The sequence below is a fragment of the Mustela erminea genome, chromosome 6 (genome assembly GCF_009829155.1).
Source record: "Mustela erminea isolate mMusErm1 chromosome 6, mMusErm1.Pri, whole genome shotgun sequence".
NCBI classification, from domain to species: domain Eukaryota; kingdom Metazoa; phylum Chordata; class Mammalia; order Carnivora; family Mustelidae; genus Mustela; species Mustela erminea.
In genome coordinates this window covers 79,585,184-79,604,315 of record NC_045619.1, presented here as the reverse complement: position 1 = coordinate 79,604,315, position 19,132 = coordinate 79,585,184, and the positions used below count along the sequence as shown (strand labels likewise).

The 19,132-nt window shown below is 34.9% G+C and overlaps 1 protein-coding gene across 1 annotated transcript in view; it reads left to right on the top strand.

Annotated features, from left to right (window-relative positions):
• ADAMTS20 (ADAM metallopeptidase with thrombospondin type 1 motif 20) overlaps positions 1-19,132 on the top strand; it is a 190,771-nt gene that overhangs the window by 31,320 nt on the left and 140,319 nt on the right. Inside the window, exon 4 of the mRNA XM_032347934.1 lies at positions 7,656-7,915. Coding sequence (XP_032203825.1) covers positions 7,656-7,915 — 260 coding nt within the window. The remainder of the gene's footprint in view (positions 1-7,655; positions 7,916-19,132) is intronic.

Below are 19,132 nucleotides of genomic sequence, written 5' to 3'. Positions count from 1 at the left end.
TGTACTGTCATTTGCAAATATCTTCTCCCATTCCGTGGGTTGCCTCTTTGTTTTGTTGACTATTTCCTTTGCTGTGCAGAAGCTTTTGATCTTGATGAAGTCCCCAAAGTTCATTTTCGCTTTTGTTTCCTTCATGTAGATGCTGTTTTTAAAACATGGTTAAAAGTTCCAATAAAACAAGTTTATTGTAATAGTTTAATGGACACAGAGATGTGAAAGAAGAAAATAATTCTATCCACCTTCTATGTTGAGGTGTTAGAAATTTGAGGTATATAGTTAACATACCTTTTTGTCTCATTATGTAAATTTGTATGGCTAAATACTTGAATCCTTGGAAGTTTCTACAAAAATAAGATTATACTGTACATATCACTGACAATTAAATTTTTACTTAAAAACACATGGACATCCTTCTATATTAGACATGCAGAACTAATTCATTTTTTAACAGCTGAATAATGTCTCATTCAGTTATTCCTGTGTTGAGGTTAGTTTAAGAAGTCTTAAATTGAGTCTCTTGGGATTTTAGTTATAAAAGCCATTTATATACTAAATAAACAGTGAAAACTTTCTTCCTAATATTCATACTGTGTATTTCATTTTATTGTCTTACTGCTTTAGGTAGTATTACCAAAACAATAGTACATGATAGTAGTGAGAGATGTTTTATTTTAATAGCTATTAGTTTGGTATATTACTATTTAAGAATTTAATTTAAAAATTGGGGCACCTGGGTGGCTCAGTCAATTGGGCATGTGCCTTTGGCTCAGGTCAGGATCCCAGGGTCCTGGGATTGAGTCCTGTATTGGGCTCCCTGCTCAGTAGGGTGTCTGCTTCTTCCTCGCCTGTTGTTCCCCCTGCTTTGTGCGCATGCAGTCTTTATATTTTTTTAATTAAATTCTTTTTTTTAAATCTGTGAATCAACATGAAATGCAGGACTTGGACAGCAGCCTGTATGCAGCCACATAATTCCACTCCTACCTACCCTCCCATTTTGTCCACCTGCCTCCGCTCATCTGAGGCACCCAGCATTTTAAATCCCATATATGTCCTCATCTTGCTTTCTGTATATCCATATGTATTTATAAAAGTGTATATTGAGTTTATAAAGCACCAAGAAGTAGGTTCTATTTAATTTTTCTCACTTTTTAAACTTAGTGACAAGATGCATTCATACTGTTGTGTGTTGATGGAGTATGAAATTATATTTCTTCTGAATTCATTTGTTTTGGCAAAGTGTTATATAGAACATTCCCATTTCATTTCTTCTCTTCTCTTTTTAAATTTTTTTTAAAGATTTTATTTATTTATTTGACAGACAGAGATTACAAATAGGCAGAGAGGCAGGCAGAGAGAGCAGGGGAAGCAGGCTCCCTGTTGAGCAGAGAGCCCGATGTGGGGCTCAATCCCAGGACCCTGAGATCATGACCTGAGCTGAAGGCAGAGGCTTAACCCACTGAGCCACCCAGGCGCCCCCCATTTCATTTCTGATAGAAATAAGACTTTTGACATCTCTAATGCTGTATTTGCTAAATTCTGATTTTTTTTCCCTTTAACCTTCATTGTCAAACAGTATCTTTTAGTGATACTAAAAGTGATACTCCACTGACTCTGTAGCCAGATTCCCAGCATTTGAATCCCAGTTTGTGCTAGTTAACATATGACTGGATTTTATTGACCTAATATCTGGGAAACTTTTGTTTTTGATAGGCAGATCTAAACTGTTCCCTGCTATTATGATGAATGTGCTATTATGATAAATGGTCTATTTAGTTTTGTTCCTTCTGTTTTTATTTGCAGTTCCATTGGTAATCAATTGCGGTTGTGAGTTTTTTAATCTCTATGTTGCAGATTCCTCATCTGTAATTTGGAGTTAACAATACCTATCTCTTATGGTGCTGTTTAAATGAATTAATATAAGTAAACTTACCAGAAGAGCACTTGACTGAGAGTAAGCAGAAGGTGTTAGGTGTTGTTTGTGTTTCATATTGACATTCTGATTCTTTTTCCATATTTCTTTACTTACAATGGTTTTTTCCCTTTAAAATTGGAAATTCTGGGTATCTGTTTCTCTTTGGTAATACGCTTATATTTAAGTAGTTATATATACACTTATGTCTGGTATTTAAAAGTAAACAATTTTATCTCTTTGGCACTGAGCTATATGATCTATCCCAGTTCCCTCCTGCCCTAGGAAAATTTTTTCCAAGTTGAATATGCCAATTTTCAGTGTCATCAGCAGGATAGGGATGTGCAGGTGCCCCATATTTTATTACCATGCCATGTCATTGCCAATATTTTTCATTTTAGCCTTTTTGTTGGGGGGGGCATATAATGTTTCATTGTGTTTTAATTTGTATTTTAATGAGTATCAGTTTGGGGGGCATCATTTCATATATTGCCCTTGGATTTTATCTATTGTGAAATATTTGTCTCCCTTATTTTTGTTTCTTGTTGGTTTAAGATTAACTGTATAATCTGTATATAAGCCCTTTGTTTATATATACTACAAATATCTTCTTCCATAATGGTGTTTTTTAGTGAACACAAGTTCAGTCTTATCAAATGAATAGTTTTTATGCTTAGTATTGTGTGTGTGTCCTAAGGAATCCTTTTTAAAATTTTTAACCAAGATTATAAAGATATTTTGTTACAGCATCTTCTGAGAACCTTATGAAGAAAATTTGGAATTGTTTTCTTTTTTGCAGTTCTTAGACATTGGAAAAAGTAGTGCCTTTTAAAAAATATTTAGTAGTATTTAGTGATAAAGCCATTTGAGGTTGGATTTTTGGAAAAAATTGATAAGGACTCAATTTTTTTTTATTTTTTATTTTTCGAAGATTTTGTTTATTTGAGATAGATTGAGAGGAGAACATGAATGGTGGGAAGCGGGGGCAAAGGGAGAGGGAGAAGCAGACTCAATCTGAGGACTCTGAGATCATGACCTGAGTGGAAGACAGATGCTTAATGACTGAGCTCCCCAGGCACCCGAGGACTCAATTTTTTAAAAGTTATGTGGTTCTTTAGGCTTTTTAGTTCTTTATGGGTCAGTTTTGATAAGTCGTGTTTCTCCAAGAATTTTCTAGAAAACATTTATAAATTTGTTTCCATCAAGTTGCTTATAATAAATACTTGTTAATGTCTATGGTATCTTGATGTGGGCTATTTTTTCCTTTTTAAAAAAACTCCTCCAGAATTGCATCTTTGGATTGAAAAGTTTGTAATTTTGTTGTAGGGACTCTTTTCCCCTCCCCCATTAACCTATCTTTTTCTTATTTTTGCATTTCCTATTAATAGCTGTATTGTTTCCATTAATGTTTCCCATCTAATTTGGAGTTGTTACTTTAGTCTACACAGAGCCCTCTATGCTTACTCTCCTTGTCAGTCTGACTACTTCAGACCACAGTGCTTCCTTAATTGGATTGTGTTCCCATTTTACCTACTATTCCAAGCCAGTGAAATATTCGGTTTCTTAGGTCCAAGCTTGGGCAGACTTTAAGAGATTTCTCAGGCAGTGAGATACGGACAGGCCCTTCTAACCATCCATTCAACTTTGTATGATTTTAATTATTTTAGACACCTCATGTAAGTGAAATCATATAGCCTTTTTTGTGTGTGTGTCACTGCTCATTTTACTTAGCATAATAACATCTTCAAGATTCATCCCTATTGTAGCATGTAACAGAATTTCCTTTAAGGCTGAATAATCCATAGTATGTATATGCCACATTTCACTATCCATTTATCTTTTCATGGACATTCGAGTTGCTTCTACCTTTTGGCTATTATGAATAATGAACATGGGTGTGCATGTATCTCTTCATGACCCTGTTTTTATATTTTTGAATATGTACTTAGAAGTAGTATTGCTAGATCATATGGTAGTTCTACCTGTAATCTTTTTAGGCACCTTTATATTTTCTGTAGTAGTTATACCATTTTTATAATTCCAGCAGTAGTATGCAGGCGTTCTAATTTCTCCACATTTTTGCCAACATTTAAGTTAGACTAGCTATCCTAATTGGTGTGGAGTGATATTTCACTGTAGTTTTGATTTGAATTTTTCTAATTAGGTTGAATATCCTGTCAACATGCTTATTGGCTATTCATATATTATCTTTGGTGAAATGTCTATTCACTTCTTTGTCCCATGTTTGAATAGGACTCTTTTTGTGGAGTTGGAGACTTTTGAAACCCCCTCCTGTGTGTATATATATGCATATATATATTTATATCTCCACTTGTTCAGTTGGATTTATGATACCTACCATTCCTGTATTTCCAATAGAATGTAATTATCTTGCTCAGGGGAAAAAATAAAGAACAGTGGGTTCATGGAGCTTACATTCTTCAGTCCATAAATAGTATTTTTTAAAAGATTTTATTTATTTATTTGACAGACAGAGATCACAAGGCAGATTCTGCTGCCACTAGTTTCCCTAATGAAAAAATGAAGGCTTTCCTGCTGGCCAAATAGCCAAATAGGACCCTCAGCCTGAAAAAGCCTAATTAGTGCTTTCCCCTTGGGTTTCCCAAAGCATCAGCTAAGCAAATGATCTAGAACCTGGCACGTCAACATTTATGAGAGTAGAAATATGCCTCAATAGCTATGGAAGGCCATTTGTCTTCAATAAAAAAAAAATAATAATAAACCCCAAAATATAATGCCGGTGCTGTTATAGTTCACATCACCCTAAAACTAAGGCTACACGTTTTATGAGATTTATCTGAAAAATTGTTTAAATTAGGGAATTATGGTATATGCAACTCAGCTCTAGGAACTATGAAACACTTGTCAATTACTCCCCAAAAGTAATGAGAATGAAAAACTTTGTTTTCCACTTGCTGCAGGCTTGGGTAATAATGCACTGTGATCGCTAAACAGAATCACACAGAGCTTCTGCCAGAATTTCAGCCGCATCACAGCACAACCGTATGAATAGGTATTTTTTAACTTTATAAACCTAGCAACAAAGCAGCCAACTGTTTTCCTAAACAAAGCAGTTACAGTCAGTTTTTTAGAAGTGAACTTGAAGGACATGTGTCCATCAAGAGCACATAATTTTTTAATATAATTAGTAATAACAAAAGTAATAACTACCATTTACTGAGTACTGATCTAGTAGTTTTCATTGGATTATCTAGTTTATTCCTTGGAAACCTTATGGTGTGTGATGGCAGAATATGCCAATCCAAGATCCATACCACTTCGGCAAAGGAGTTACTTGAACTAAAAGCCTTTAAAACAGATGCAAGGAAGGCATTTTTGTTCTCCTCTTCAGGAAAAAAAGACTCGTAGATCTTGTCTCCCATTTATTAGGTTGCCTTTTCACTCTGTTGTGTCCTTTGATACAATTTTAAAAACTTGGGGTCGTCCTGTTTGTCTGTTTTGTTGCTGTCTGTTTTGTTGACTGTGCTTATCCAACCAAAAAATCCTTGTCAAATCCAATGTTGTGAAACTTTCCTGTTTGTCTGTTTTGTTCACTGTGCTTTGCTGTCTTATCCAACCAAAAAATCCTTGTCAAATCTAATGTCATGAAACTTTTCTACCATGTTCTCTTTTAGGATTTATGGAGTTTGAGGTCTTTAATCCATTTGTGAGTTTTCATAATGCTCCAATTTCATTCTTCTGCATGTGGATTTCCAGTCTTTCCATCACCTCTTGTTGAGACCGTTCTTTTCTCATAGAGTAGTCTTGGCACCCTTGCTGAAGATCATTTGACCATATATGTGGGTGTTTACTTCTGGGCTCTGTATTCTATTCCATTGATTTATATGCCAGTCTTGCTATGCACAGTCTTATATAAATCTTTTTGTTGATGTATGTTTTCCTTAGGTATGTATCTTGTAGAATTGCTGGGGTGGCATAGACACATGTCTAACTTGGAAATTGCCAAGTAGTTTTCCAAAGTGGTTGTTCTAAAACTTGGTATTATTGGTTTTTCAAATTTAAGCCATTTGGGTAGGTAGAATCACTTTTTTGACTCTAAGTTGAATTGTTAATTCAAAGCACTTAAAATTATTCTGAAATTTATCCTTAAATATGTGTACTTGTGTCTTCTTACTACAGTGTAACCTTTATGATGTTCTGTTGGCTCTTCAGTTTCTAAATGTTTCCTGGTTTAGAGTATGCATCAATGTTTACGTAAAGTAGATGAACAAATCCATATATTTACATTCTTCCTAATAACTCTGAGACTTGTGTATAATTATACAATATATATATAGTACATAATTATATACATATATATGTACAGACATATATATGTACAGACATATATATGTATATATACATATATAGTATTATATATATTATATAATATATATAATTTATAATATATAAATTATGTCTGAGCTCTTTTCCAAGATCTATTAAGTGGTCATGGATATTTTAGTGGTGGAGTCACCCCAGGAGAAAGATTTTAGGACAAAATTTTAAGGCCATACACTCAGTTTGCCAAATTCAGAATTTCTCACTGAGGTGAATTTTAAAACCTAAGCACACAGTAATATTAAAAGGTAGGAGGGTTTGGGAATCTGTGGAAACAATACTCTTGTTTCTTACAAGTATAAGGATGCTGCTTACTTAAACGGAAATTATTTTTGTAATAGTTTTATATTTGTCTAATCTTTATAGTAAAACTAAGTCTGAGTAGTTTCCAGGGCCTTTGATTTTTTTCTTACCTGATTCTTTGGTGTACTCTTCCGTTGAAAATACTTCCACAGAACAGTTGTCTGAAAAAAAGAGAAAAAGGAGAGAAAAAAAATGGAACAGGACATAGGACGAGCACCTATGCTGCTTATAATTTTTTTTCTAATAGCACAAATAATTAGTTTCTATAAATGCATAGGACTTAAATATCGCCTCTGTAATAATCTCTAATGTTGAATAATTTGAATGCTGTATTTAAACATAAGCATGTTTTTGGATATTTTATATAATCCAGTATTATAAAATTTATATCTACATTTAACTTTCTGGATTCAAAAAGCCACCATTGTTCTATGGTTTGATTTTTCTGTCTATGGTGATATTCACTTAAGTCTAAGAAAAGCTTTTCCATATTGTCTTCAAAATGTGATTACTTTGTAATGGATTGAAATATCATTGCTTGAGGGCCTACTTAAAAAAAAATGGGAACTCCTTGATTTTTTTTTTTTTTTTTTTTTTAAATGAACACAGTGGTTAATAAATGAACTCGAACCGCCATAGCTGTTTAAAAAAAAAAAAAAAAAATTAGGGCACCTGGATGGCTCAGTGGGTTAAGCCTCTGCCTTCAGCTCAGGTCATGATGTTGGGTCCTGGGGTCGAGCCCCGCATCGGGCTCTCTGCTTAGCAGGGAGCTTGCTTCCCCCTCTCTCTCTGCCTGCCTTTCTGCCGACTTGTGATCTCTGTCTGTCAAATAAATAAATAAATAAAACTTTAAAAAAAAAAAAAAGACTTAGAGTTTGGTTTTTCTTAAGGCAATCTATGAAAATGAACATTTTATTACTAGGCATAGTAATCCTCATAATACTGCTGCATAACACTGTTTAACTTCTTTTTATCTTTGTGTCTCACATTGGAAGCAGATGTGTATGTATTAAATTTTTGTGCAATATTTTTAGTCCCATCTAATTTAATGGCTCTGCGTTATATTCTCTTTTCCCCCTAGAAAGTCAAATAAAGCAGACCACTTTACCCCTTCACCGCAACAGCAATATGACCGAAGATCTTAATGTAAAGAAGGAAATGGCTCTAGGGTACCCTTCAAAAAATAAATCCTTGGAAGATGAAAGAAGCCCATTACATTCCAGGAAAAAACGTTTCTTATCCTATCCAAGATATGTAGAAGTCATGGTTACAGCCGATGCCAAAATGGTTCATCATCATGGACAGAATCTGCAGCACTATGTACTAACTCTAATGTCAATTGTAAGTAAACCTGTCATTTAAACTTTCTAAGATATTTAATGTTTTCTTCACATTAATTGAAAATCTCTGAAAACACTGAAAATACTTGAATTATTCTTCATTGCATGAATACTTTCTATCCCTTGGTAAAGGGAAGATCTTGGTAGCACTGATCTTTTGTCCCTTGAATCTGATTTTTAAACCCTCTTATGTCTGCATAGAAGGAAGGGGATGCTATTTTGCTCCTGTTACACTTACCAAATCAGAAATTGGGGCAAATGATACTTTATTTTTTAAGTTTTTAATTCTAGCATAGTTAATATAATGTTATATTAGTTTCAGGTGAATAAGTATAGCGATTCAACCATTTTATACATTGTTCAGTGTTCATCGTGATAAATGTACTCTTTGATCCCCATCACCTGCTTCATCCACCTCCCCCTCTGGTAACTGTCAGTTTTCTACTGTTAAGGGTCTGTTTCTTGGTTTTTCTTTTTTTTTTTTTCCTTTGCTTGCTGTTTTGTTAAATTCAACATGTGAGTGAGATCATATGATACTGTCTTCCTCTGACTTATTTTGCTTAGCATTATACTCTCTAGCTCCATCCATGATGTTGCAAATGGCAAGTTTTCATTTTTTATGGCTGAATAATATTCCATTTGTATATGTATATATACTGCCTCTTCTTTATCCATTTGTTTATCTGTGGATTCTTGGGCTGCTTCTATAATCTGGCTATTGTAAATAATGCTTCAGTAAGCAGGGGTGCATGTATCCCTTTAAATTACTTTTATTTTCTATTTTTGGATAAATGCCCAGTGATGTGATTACTGCATTGTAGGGTAGTTCTATTAACTTTTTGAGGAGGCTCCACACTATTTTTTACATTGGCTACACCAGTGTGCCTTCCCATGAACAGTGCAAGAGGGTTCCTTTTTCTCCACATCCTCACCAACGCTTGTTTCTTGTGTTTTTGAGTTTAGCCATTCTGACAGGTATGAGGTGATATCGCCTTGTTTTGATTTGCATTTCCCTGATGATGAGTGATGTTGAGCATCTTTTCATGTGTTGGCCATCTGGATGTCTTTTGAGAAATACTTTTCATATATTCTGCCAATTTTTAAATTGGATTATTTGTTTTTAGGGTATTGAGTTGTATCAGTTCTTTATACTGGATATGCCATTTGCAGATTATCTTCTCCCATTCCATAGGTTGCTTTTTAATTTTGTTGTTTCCTTTGCTATGCAGAAGCTTTGTAAGTTTTTTTAGAAGCTTTGTATTTTTTTTTAGTGTGTGTGTGTGTAGTATATTTTTGCTTTTATTTTCCTTGCTTTAGGAGACAGCTCTAAAAAAAAAAAAAAAAAAAAACCAACCAAAGAAACAAACAAACAAAAAACCTGTTGCTATGGCTGATGCCAGAGAAATGCTGTCTGTTTTCTCTTCTAGGGTTTTTATGGTTTCAGGTCTCACGTTGAGGTCTTTAATCCATTATTTATATTTGTGCATGGTGTGAGAAAGTGATCCAGTTTCATTCTTTTGCATGTAGTCATCCAATTTTCCCAACACCATTTTTTGTAGAGACTTTTTTTTTCCCCATTGAGAAAAATGGGAGAAATTCCCATTGGATATTCTTTCCTGCTTTGTTGAAGATTAATTGACCATATAGTTGTGGATGTATTTCTGGGTTTTCTGTTTAGTTGATCTACATGTCTATTTTTTATGCTTTAATTACTACAAGTTTGTAATATAACCTGAAGTCTGATATTATGATGTCTTTAACTTTGCTTTTCTTTTTAAGATGCTTTGGTTATTCTTTTGTGGTTCCATACAATTTTAGGATGCTTGTTCTAGCTCTATGAAAAGTGCCATTGGCATTTTGATAGGGATTGCATTAAATGTGTAGATTGCTTTGAGTAGTATTGACATTTTAACAATGTTCTTCCAACCCATGAGCATGGAATGCCTTACATTTCTTTGGGTATTCTTGAAACATTTTCATCAATGTTTTATAGTTTTTAGAGTATAAGCTTTTCACCTCTTTGGTTAAGCTTCCTAGGTATTTTGTTTTTAGAACACTTGTAAATGGGATTCTTTTCTTTCTCTTTCTGCTGCTTCATTACTGGTATATAAAAATGGAACAAATTTCTTTACATTGATTTTTGTATCCTGTGACTTTACTGAATTCATTTTTCAGTTCTAGTAGTATTTTGGAGTCTTTAGAGTTTTCTGTGTATAGTATCACCACATCTGCAAGTGGTGAAAGTTTTACTTCTTAACAATTTGGATTCCTCTTATTTTGTTCGTTGTCTAATCTCTGTGGCTAGGATATCCAGTACTATGTTGAATAAAGGTAATGAAAGTGTGATACCCTTGTCATGTTCCTGATCTTAGAGGAAAAGTTCGTTTTTCCCATTGAGTATGATTTTGGCTTTGGGTTTTTTTTGTTTTTTTTTTTTTTTTTTAAGATTTTATTTATTTGAGAGAGAGCACACAAGCATGGGGAGGGGCAGAGGGAGAGAGATAAGTAGACTTCCCACTGAGTGGGGAGTCCAACATCGGGCTTAACCAACTGAACCACCCAGGTTTCCCAGCTGTGGGTTTTTCATATAAGGCCTTTATTTATGTTGAGGTATGTTTTCTCTAAACCTACTTTATTAAGGTTTTTTGTGGGTTTTTTTTGGTTATCATGAATGGATGTTTTACTTTGTCAAATGCTTTTTCTGGATGTATTCAAGTGATCATGTAGTTTTTATCCTTATTAATATGGTGTATCACATTGATTGATGTGCGAATGTTGAACCACCCTTGTATCCAGGGAGTAAACCCTGTTTGATTGTGGTGAATGGTTTTTGTTGTTGTTGTTGGATTCTGTTTACTAGTATTTTGTTGAGGATTTTTGCGTCTATGTTCATCAGAGACACTGGTCTGTAGTTCTCTTTTTGTGTGGTATCTTTATCTGGTTTTGATATCAGGATGAAAACCTCATAGAGTGAATTTGTAAGTTTTCCTTCCTCTTTGATTTTCGGAATAGTTTGAGGAGAATAGGTATAAACTCTAAATATTTGGAATTCACCCATGAAGACTTCTAATCCTGGACTTTTGCTTATTGGGAGGTTTTTTTTTTTTTTTTAAGATTTTTAAATTTATTTGACAGAGATCACAAGTAGGCAGAGAGGCAGGCAAAGAGAGAGGGGGAAGCAGGTTTTCCACTGAGCAGAGAGCCCGATCCCAGGACCCTGGGATCATGACCTGAGCTGAAGACAGAGGCTTTAACCCACTGAGCCACCCAGGCACCCCTATTGGGAGTTTTTTGATTACTGATTCAGTTTCATTGCTGGGAATCATTCTGTTCAAAGTTTCTATTCCTGCTTCGGTTTTGGTAGGTTATGTGTTTTTAGGAATTCATTTAAGTTATCCATTTTGTTGGTATATAATTTTTTATAATCTCTTACAACTGTTAGTATTTCTATGGTGTTGGTATTTCATTCATTTGTGAGATTTGGGACTTTGAGTCCTCTTTGTGATGAGTCTGGCTAGAGGATTATCAATTTTGTGGATCCTTCAAAGAACTAACTCCTGGCTTTATTGATCTTTTCTGCTTTTTTAAAAAAAATTCTATATTTATGCTCTAATCTTTATTATTTCCTTCTTTCTGTTGGTTTTGGGTTTTGTTTCTTTTTCTGGCTCCTTTAGGTTTAAGGTTAGATTGTTCATTTGACATTTTTCTTGCCTCTTGAGGTAGGCATATATTGCTATAAACTTCCTTCTTAGAACCATTTTTGCTGTATCACAAAGACTTTGGACCATTGTTTTCATTTTCATTGGGAGAAATTTTATAAAGATTTCATTGGGAGAATTTTATAAAGATTTTATTTATTTATTTATTTGACAGACAGAGATCAAAAGTAGGCAGAGAGGCAAGCGAGGCGGGGGTGGGGGGGAGCAGGCTCCCTGCCGAGCAGAGAGCCCATTGTGGGGCTGGATCCCGGGATCCTGGGATCATGACCTGAACTGAAGGCAGCGGCTTTAACCCACTGAGCCACCCAGGTGCCCCTGGGAGAAAGGATACTTCAAAATTATAAATGTATTTATGGGGATAAAAAGATAGGCTATTACTGAGAGAGAGCTGCTTTAGCAAATTTGGAATGTAAGATCACAGTAGCTGTGAGAGTTACTGATCTGACATTAACATCTCTTTTGAGCAGGGGTGGTGGCAGTATCCATGGAACAGAATTCTAGACCTAGTGAAGGATCTATACAAATATATCCTATACAAACACCTACTTAAACTGTTGTCTGGGACATTTCTGGATTTAGGCCTGTTTTGGAGTAATTACTAAAAGCACCCACATTTCATGCTCAGGAGTCTCCTGATTTAGTTAATGAATTATATAGTGACTTATTTATACAGATTTAGGGTATTGGAATACACACAATGGCTGGAAGTACCTGTAATCACATGTAGGGAATTCAGGCCCACTTGATTGAACAGCTTGGCCAGCATACATCTATTGGCCATTGTAAAGTTTTCTTAGCTAGAAATGCCCACTTAAGTACATTTTGACTTGAAGACACCGAGACCCTATTGTTTTCCTTATATATAATATTTCACCTTAAATTCTTATGATTATATGTGCTAAGAATAAATAGCCTATGTTGTCTAAGTACAGTATTTGGTAAAAAGTAGGCATTTATAGTTAATGAAAGATAGAATGAATAAGTGATTAATACTTTTTTCAGAATGCATGACATTGTAAAGTAGACCAAAAAAACAGATGATTCAAAATGATTTCTGAAATTGTACAAAATGGACACTTGTTGACTTGAAATTTTTAAAATGAAAACAGAGCTATACATAGAAATTTATCCTGATAACATGCTTTTACCTCTGAATCTGAAGTAATTAGATGTGTAATTTTCTAGATGTATAATTATCTACATGTGGGTGTGGCATGCTCATTATGAGGAGATTCTAATGACAGTACGGACACAGAGGATGTTCGTTGATAATGCAGGAAATTGAATCAATTATATGGAGCAGTAGAGGGTAAACTTTGTAATTTTAAATGGTTAAAGGAGATATTCATTAAGAAAATTGTGGGGAGGAGGGTAGAGATACTGAGGGGGAAAATACTAGATTTTGTAAATGCAACAGATTGTGAAGACTGCTTAGTGATGGGCAACTTTGATACCTGTGCTGTGCAAATATGGACTAGAAGGAGGAAAGGAAAATAAGAAGAATGTTTATCGGAAAAATTTTGGAATAGCTACACGCAGTTTTGGTGATAATGGCATTCTCAGAAGAGTTTTGTTACCTGTATTTCACATAAAAATCAATATAATTACTGTTTGGAAGATACTGTGACACAACTTGGAGATTACTGAAGTTGCCCATGGGAGTTTTAAAGCCACAGTTCATCAAGGGCAAAACAGACCTTTTGACTTCATAGAAAGTGAGTCAGCTTCTCAGATTGCTTGAAACAGTAGCCCAATGTGTGCGCTTTCTAGGTTCTTAGTTCGACTAGGAGAGCCAATTTCAGTTGAAGATGAGATGTTAATAGTCATCTAGTCAACTGGTTGTGTTGAGCTCTCATTCGTAAGGAGACAGACCGCAGCAGGGTCAGGAAAAAGGGAGGCGTTCCCAATGTAGATGGATAGGAGGAAAAATTTACCCTTTTTTGAGGTGGTTTGGGTTTTGTATATGCTTTCTTTCCTCTTCAGAGGTCAAATTTCAGATGATTTATAAATTACCAAGTTTAATGCTTTCTCCATTCTTTTTCATTAAAAGAATGTGTGGAATTTAAGAAACAAAAATAAGGAATGGATAAAGAGCCAAACCAAGGAACACTCCTGACTGTAGAGAACAAACTGCTGATTACTAGAGAGGAAGTGGGTGGAAGGATGGGTGAACCGGGTGATGGGTGTTAAGGGCACTTGTGATGAGCATTGCGTGTTGTATGGAAGTATTGAATCAGTATAGTGTACACCTGAAACTAATATTACTATGATTACACCGTATGTGTAACTAATTTTACACTGTATGATAACTACTGGAATTTAAATAAAAAGTTAAAGACTGTTCACAGGAAAAACCATGATCACAACGATATTTGCAGATATAAACCACACAAAAGGATGTGACCTAGAGTGACAAACTCTCCTTGTGTCCCCTGGGACTTTCCTAGTTTTAATGTTAAGACTCCTGTCCCTGGAAACCCCATAGTCCTAGGCAAACCGGGACCGTTAGCCACATCTTGTAGAGATGGTCAAATCTAGTTCAACTTGTTTTATCTCCACTCATGAGTTCCATTTCCAAAATTGCTCTGAAGAGGTAAGAGGAATGCTGTTTCCATGTAAGTATCCGCAGGTGTTTCGGGTTGAGGAAGGAGTCCTTGAGATCCTGCACATTCTGTCCTGTTTTTTAAGAAAGTCTTAACTGCATTTATTGAAACAAAAACACAGGATATTGGTAATATTCTTGGTGATAGTAATTTAGGAAAAAGACAGGAAAATGTGATTTAGACTTGAAGTATAATTGTGAACCACTTAAAGAAAAGTTCAAAGTCACCAAAAAGTTTGTGTGTGTTGGCTCCAGATAAGATAGGGAGAATAGCTGAATGCTTCGACACTGAGCCAAATGGATTATATACACCATTTACAGAACTATCTACTCTTAACCGTCCTGCACAAAGTACACATTTGTACTGTCTTAAACTGTTTCTTTACTCAACAGTTTAACAAAATGTGTACAGTGATACAGAAATGTTGTGTGATTTAATTCACTAGAGTTGCTATACAAATAGCATAATGATCTTCTTCAAAATGATTTCAGCATGAAAACTGGAAAGAATTGTGTATAGCGTATCTAATGAAATGAGTTTATGTTAAATGCTCAGAGATGTTGAGGTGTTTAATACAAAATTATTATCTAAAGATAATACAAAAGTATTTATCTTTAGAGAATTTGGGTGACAGTATTTGACTAAAATGGCATTTACATATAGTTAAACTACCAACATATTTGTCAACTAGAGGAGTTACCTTCTTCAACAGACTCTCTTTGATATTCAGTGACTTATTTAATAGACCTTGAAGATATTTACTAGTTCAGAGGTTCACAAAGGCTTGACTTTGTAATATTCACCTTCTTAGAGATTTAATCATGTAAATTTAAGGAGCACCATATGATCATCAGGAATTAGCCCTGTTTATTAAAATATAGTTGCTCTTAGAGGCATCTATCAACAAAAACCCTCACTTGCATCATACTGACTTAATATCCTTGCTTTCATTGATGTAATTCAGGGTAGACAATTTTCAACCATACTAAAATAAAAACTTAATAATGTACTTTTTATATTTCAGGTATGACCATTAATGTTTGCTTTTCCTTTCTTCAACTCTGTTCTAATTATTTAATTTTAATTTTTTTAAATTGAAGTATAGTTGACCTATTATGTTTCAGTTTAATTCTCTGCACATACATACTTTGCATGTAGTGGAATGTAATAAAGTAATTTTCTAACTTTGAGCGAAAAGATGTGACAAGAGTAGAGATCCTTATAAACAAAATCTCTTCACTTTGTTAAAATCAGTTTTATATAGGTGATTTTGAAGGTGAAAGTGGTCAAAAGCTACAAACTTCAGTTACAAGTCCTAGGGGTGTAACACACAGCATGGTGAATGGTTGACATGGTGATTATTTTACATTTGAAAGTTGTTTAGAGTAGATCTGAAAAGCTCTCATCACAAGAAAAAAAATTATAACTGTATATGGTAGATGTTAACTTTTTGTGGTGATCATTTCACAATACATACATTTATCAAGTCATTGTTGAATATCTAAAAGTAATATGTCTGTTATCTCAAAAATTGCTAAAATGATAAAAATGAAGATAGCCTGTAAGCATATCATATGTAAATTTGCTGAAGCTCTATATACAGATTACTTCAAAATAGTTGGTCAGTTAATGGTGACAGTAACTTCATGATTTGCATGAAGTGTATTTTGCCTAGAATTTGCTTGAAACATTTAAACAATAGAATTTATACCATTTCTTCTCTACCTTATTTTAAAAACAGATTTATTTATTTATTTGACAGACAGAGATACAAGTAGGCGGAGAGGCAGGCAGAGAGGGACGGGGACGGGCGGTGGGGGGGGGGAAGCAGACTCCTTGCTGAGCAGAGAGCCCCATGTGGGACTCGATCCCAGGACCCTGGAATCATGACCTGAGCTGAAGACAGAGGCTTTAACCCACTGAGCCACCCAGGTGCCCCTCTTCTCTACCTGTTTTGATAAATGTCTGTGAATTACTGTTTTGTGAGATCTATCTATAAAAGAAACATAAACCTGATATGCTAGGGAAAAAAATGCTTAAAGAATAGAAGACTCAATACATTTTAATTAGATCAATAAAAATTCTAAAATGCAGCCCTCTAACATGTGGTGATTATAGTTACATATATCAGTATTGCATGGCTCTGTAGAACGAGAGGTTACCTTAGATATCTGGTCTAACGTTTTCTAAGGTGTAGTCTGTGGAATGGAGTACTAGAACTGTGATATGCTCCATAGCAAGAAGGGGAAAAAATGTTCAAGCATGTGTGTGAAATAATACTTCTCAAGATGCTGAAGATACCTACTTAACTTTTTTTTTTTTATTTTTTATTTTTTATAAACATATATTTTTATCCCCAGGGGTACCTATGACCCAGCAATTGCACTATTGGGTATTTACCCTAAAGATACAAACGTAGTGATCCAAAGGGGCACATGCACCTGAATGTTTATAGCAGCAATGTCCACAATAGCCAAACTATGGAAAGAACCTAGATGTCCATCAACAGATGAATGGATCAAGAAGATGTGGTATATATACACAATGGAATACTATGCAGCCATCAAAAGAAATGAAATCTTGCCATTTGCGACAACATGGATGGAACTAGAGCGTATCATGCCTACTTAACTTTTTTACTAAACGTTTCTCAAACTGTGGAATGATTTTGTTCCTTAAAACAAATGCTCTCCACACTCCTCCCCAAATAGCATGTGGTAAATACTAATTAAATGCACTAGGGCATTGTGACCAAGGGTGTTCTGTGTCTCAACATGGTTGCAGGTATTGAGACAAAAAGTAGATAGGCCAAATTCCTGAATTGAGAAGCTTCCTTGTAACTAGCAATAGAGCTAGAACTAAAACCACGGTCTCCTGACAACCTAAGAGTTCTTTGAGGCCATGGTCAAGTGACTATAGTAGAGCAATGTCATGAAACACATCAGGGTTCTGAAAGCAATTTTTGTACCAAGAGTTAATTAAAAGGACTTAGGGTAGAATGCTGAAATTCCCTGAGATAGATTCAATGGTTAGAGCTAAAGCCAATAAACTTATGAATGTATTCATGGAGAAATAGCAAACATGGTATCCTACCATTGTGGCAATCTAATATAGGGTGGTGGTTTGGGGATGAGAGAAACACATTGTACATGCCGATTAGAAAATCCTCTGAATAATGAAACAGGCCCCTTGGTCATTCATCTGCCTGTTTCATAATTCCGTTTAATTGAATTGTTACATCATTGCATCTTAATAAATATCCAAATATAGTAAAAGAGATATATATATTGAATATGAGCACATAGATGATGGTCAGCACATACAAGAAGAAATTCATACCATTAAATAGGATAACCTTAATTACTTCAGGATACCATTTTAGTATAAAAGCAAAATATTAATCTGAGGGTTTTGGGGGGAAAGGTGTGTGTGAAGAATTAAGTTGAGCCCTTTGTATTTTCCACGTCTGGAAGAATAAGGTTTTTTTTTTTTTAAGTTTTTATTTAAATTCCAGTTAATGTACAATGTGATATTAGTTTCAGGTGTACAATATAGTGATTCAATGCTTCCATATAGCACCTGGTGCTCATTATAGCAAGTGTGCTCGTTAATTCCCCCACCTACCTCCCCTCTGGATGTAGCATCAGTTTATTCTCTATGGTGAAAAGTCTGTTTCTTGGTGCCCCCACGTTGTTCCTTAAATTTCACATTTGAGTGAAATCATATGGTATTTATATCTGATTGTTCTATTTCACTTAGCATAATACTCTGTAGCTTCATCCATGTCATTATAAATGACAAAATTTCATTCTTTTGTATGGTTGAGTAATATTCCGTTATAGATATATTTACTGCATATTCCTTATAGATCTGTTACTTTTCAGGTGCAGTATCTGTTTCCTTCTGAAACTCAATATTTTTAAGACTATGTATTTTGTAGCTGATACTAAAATATCTGGATAGTCAATTTTGGTCAACATCTTTGGGGCAATGAGTAGAGAAATTAGCTGTGTAGATACTTCATAATACTTAAGCTTTTTTCTATGTGGAGTAACTGGGAATACATGGCTTCCTGTGACATAAAAGTCTTTACAACCATTTGTTTTTTAAGGGGGAAAAGAGCCTTTGTGCATACCTTTGAGATGTATTATTTACTTTGTAATTTAACTTAGAAAAGCATCCACTTTTATATTCACTGCATCAGAGGATAACTGTAGTTACGAGTATGTGTATACTTTGTTTTCTATGGGGGAAAAGTATTTTTTTTTAAGTAACATGGAAAATATCAGCTCAACAACTTTCCACAGCTCTCATTTTCAAGTGAGCAATACTGCAGTGTTAACAGACTTGAGTGCTTGAAATTGCCAACCATTTGATTGTCCCTGTCTTAACTTACTCTCAACCCCTCTCCCAAGACCAACACTTTTGCCAAAAAATGCTATTGTCAGAGCTGAAGGCAACACGGTTGGTAGACCAACCTGTAAATATTTGTGGCTGTGCAGCTAAAACCACGGAAAAGGTGCTAGAATGTGTGTTGAAATCCATGCTGACCCCACAGTGTCAGCATTTCTGGAGATGCTTTTGGCTCTGGTTCTGGTTGTACTCCATGTAGCAAAAGAAGCAGCAGCAGCAGCCGTGTATGTCACTCATTATATTGAAACCACTTGGGCTGATGGAATGAGGTCTCCACTACTAGTACTTCCAGCAAATTTTAAGCTCCAGAAGGTCAGGGCCCATGTCTTCCTTATCTCTCAGTTAGTTGCTAGCCAACAAAGCAGGACGTAGATGCTGAATATTTATCCAAAAGATGAGACAAGTAGGATCTCCTCAAGAAATGGCTTATCTTGGTTTGGGTAGTGTCCAGAAGATGGTAGTCCAGGTTTCAGAAACTTGAAA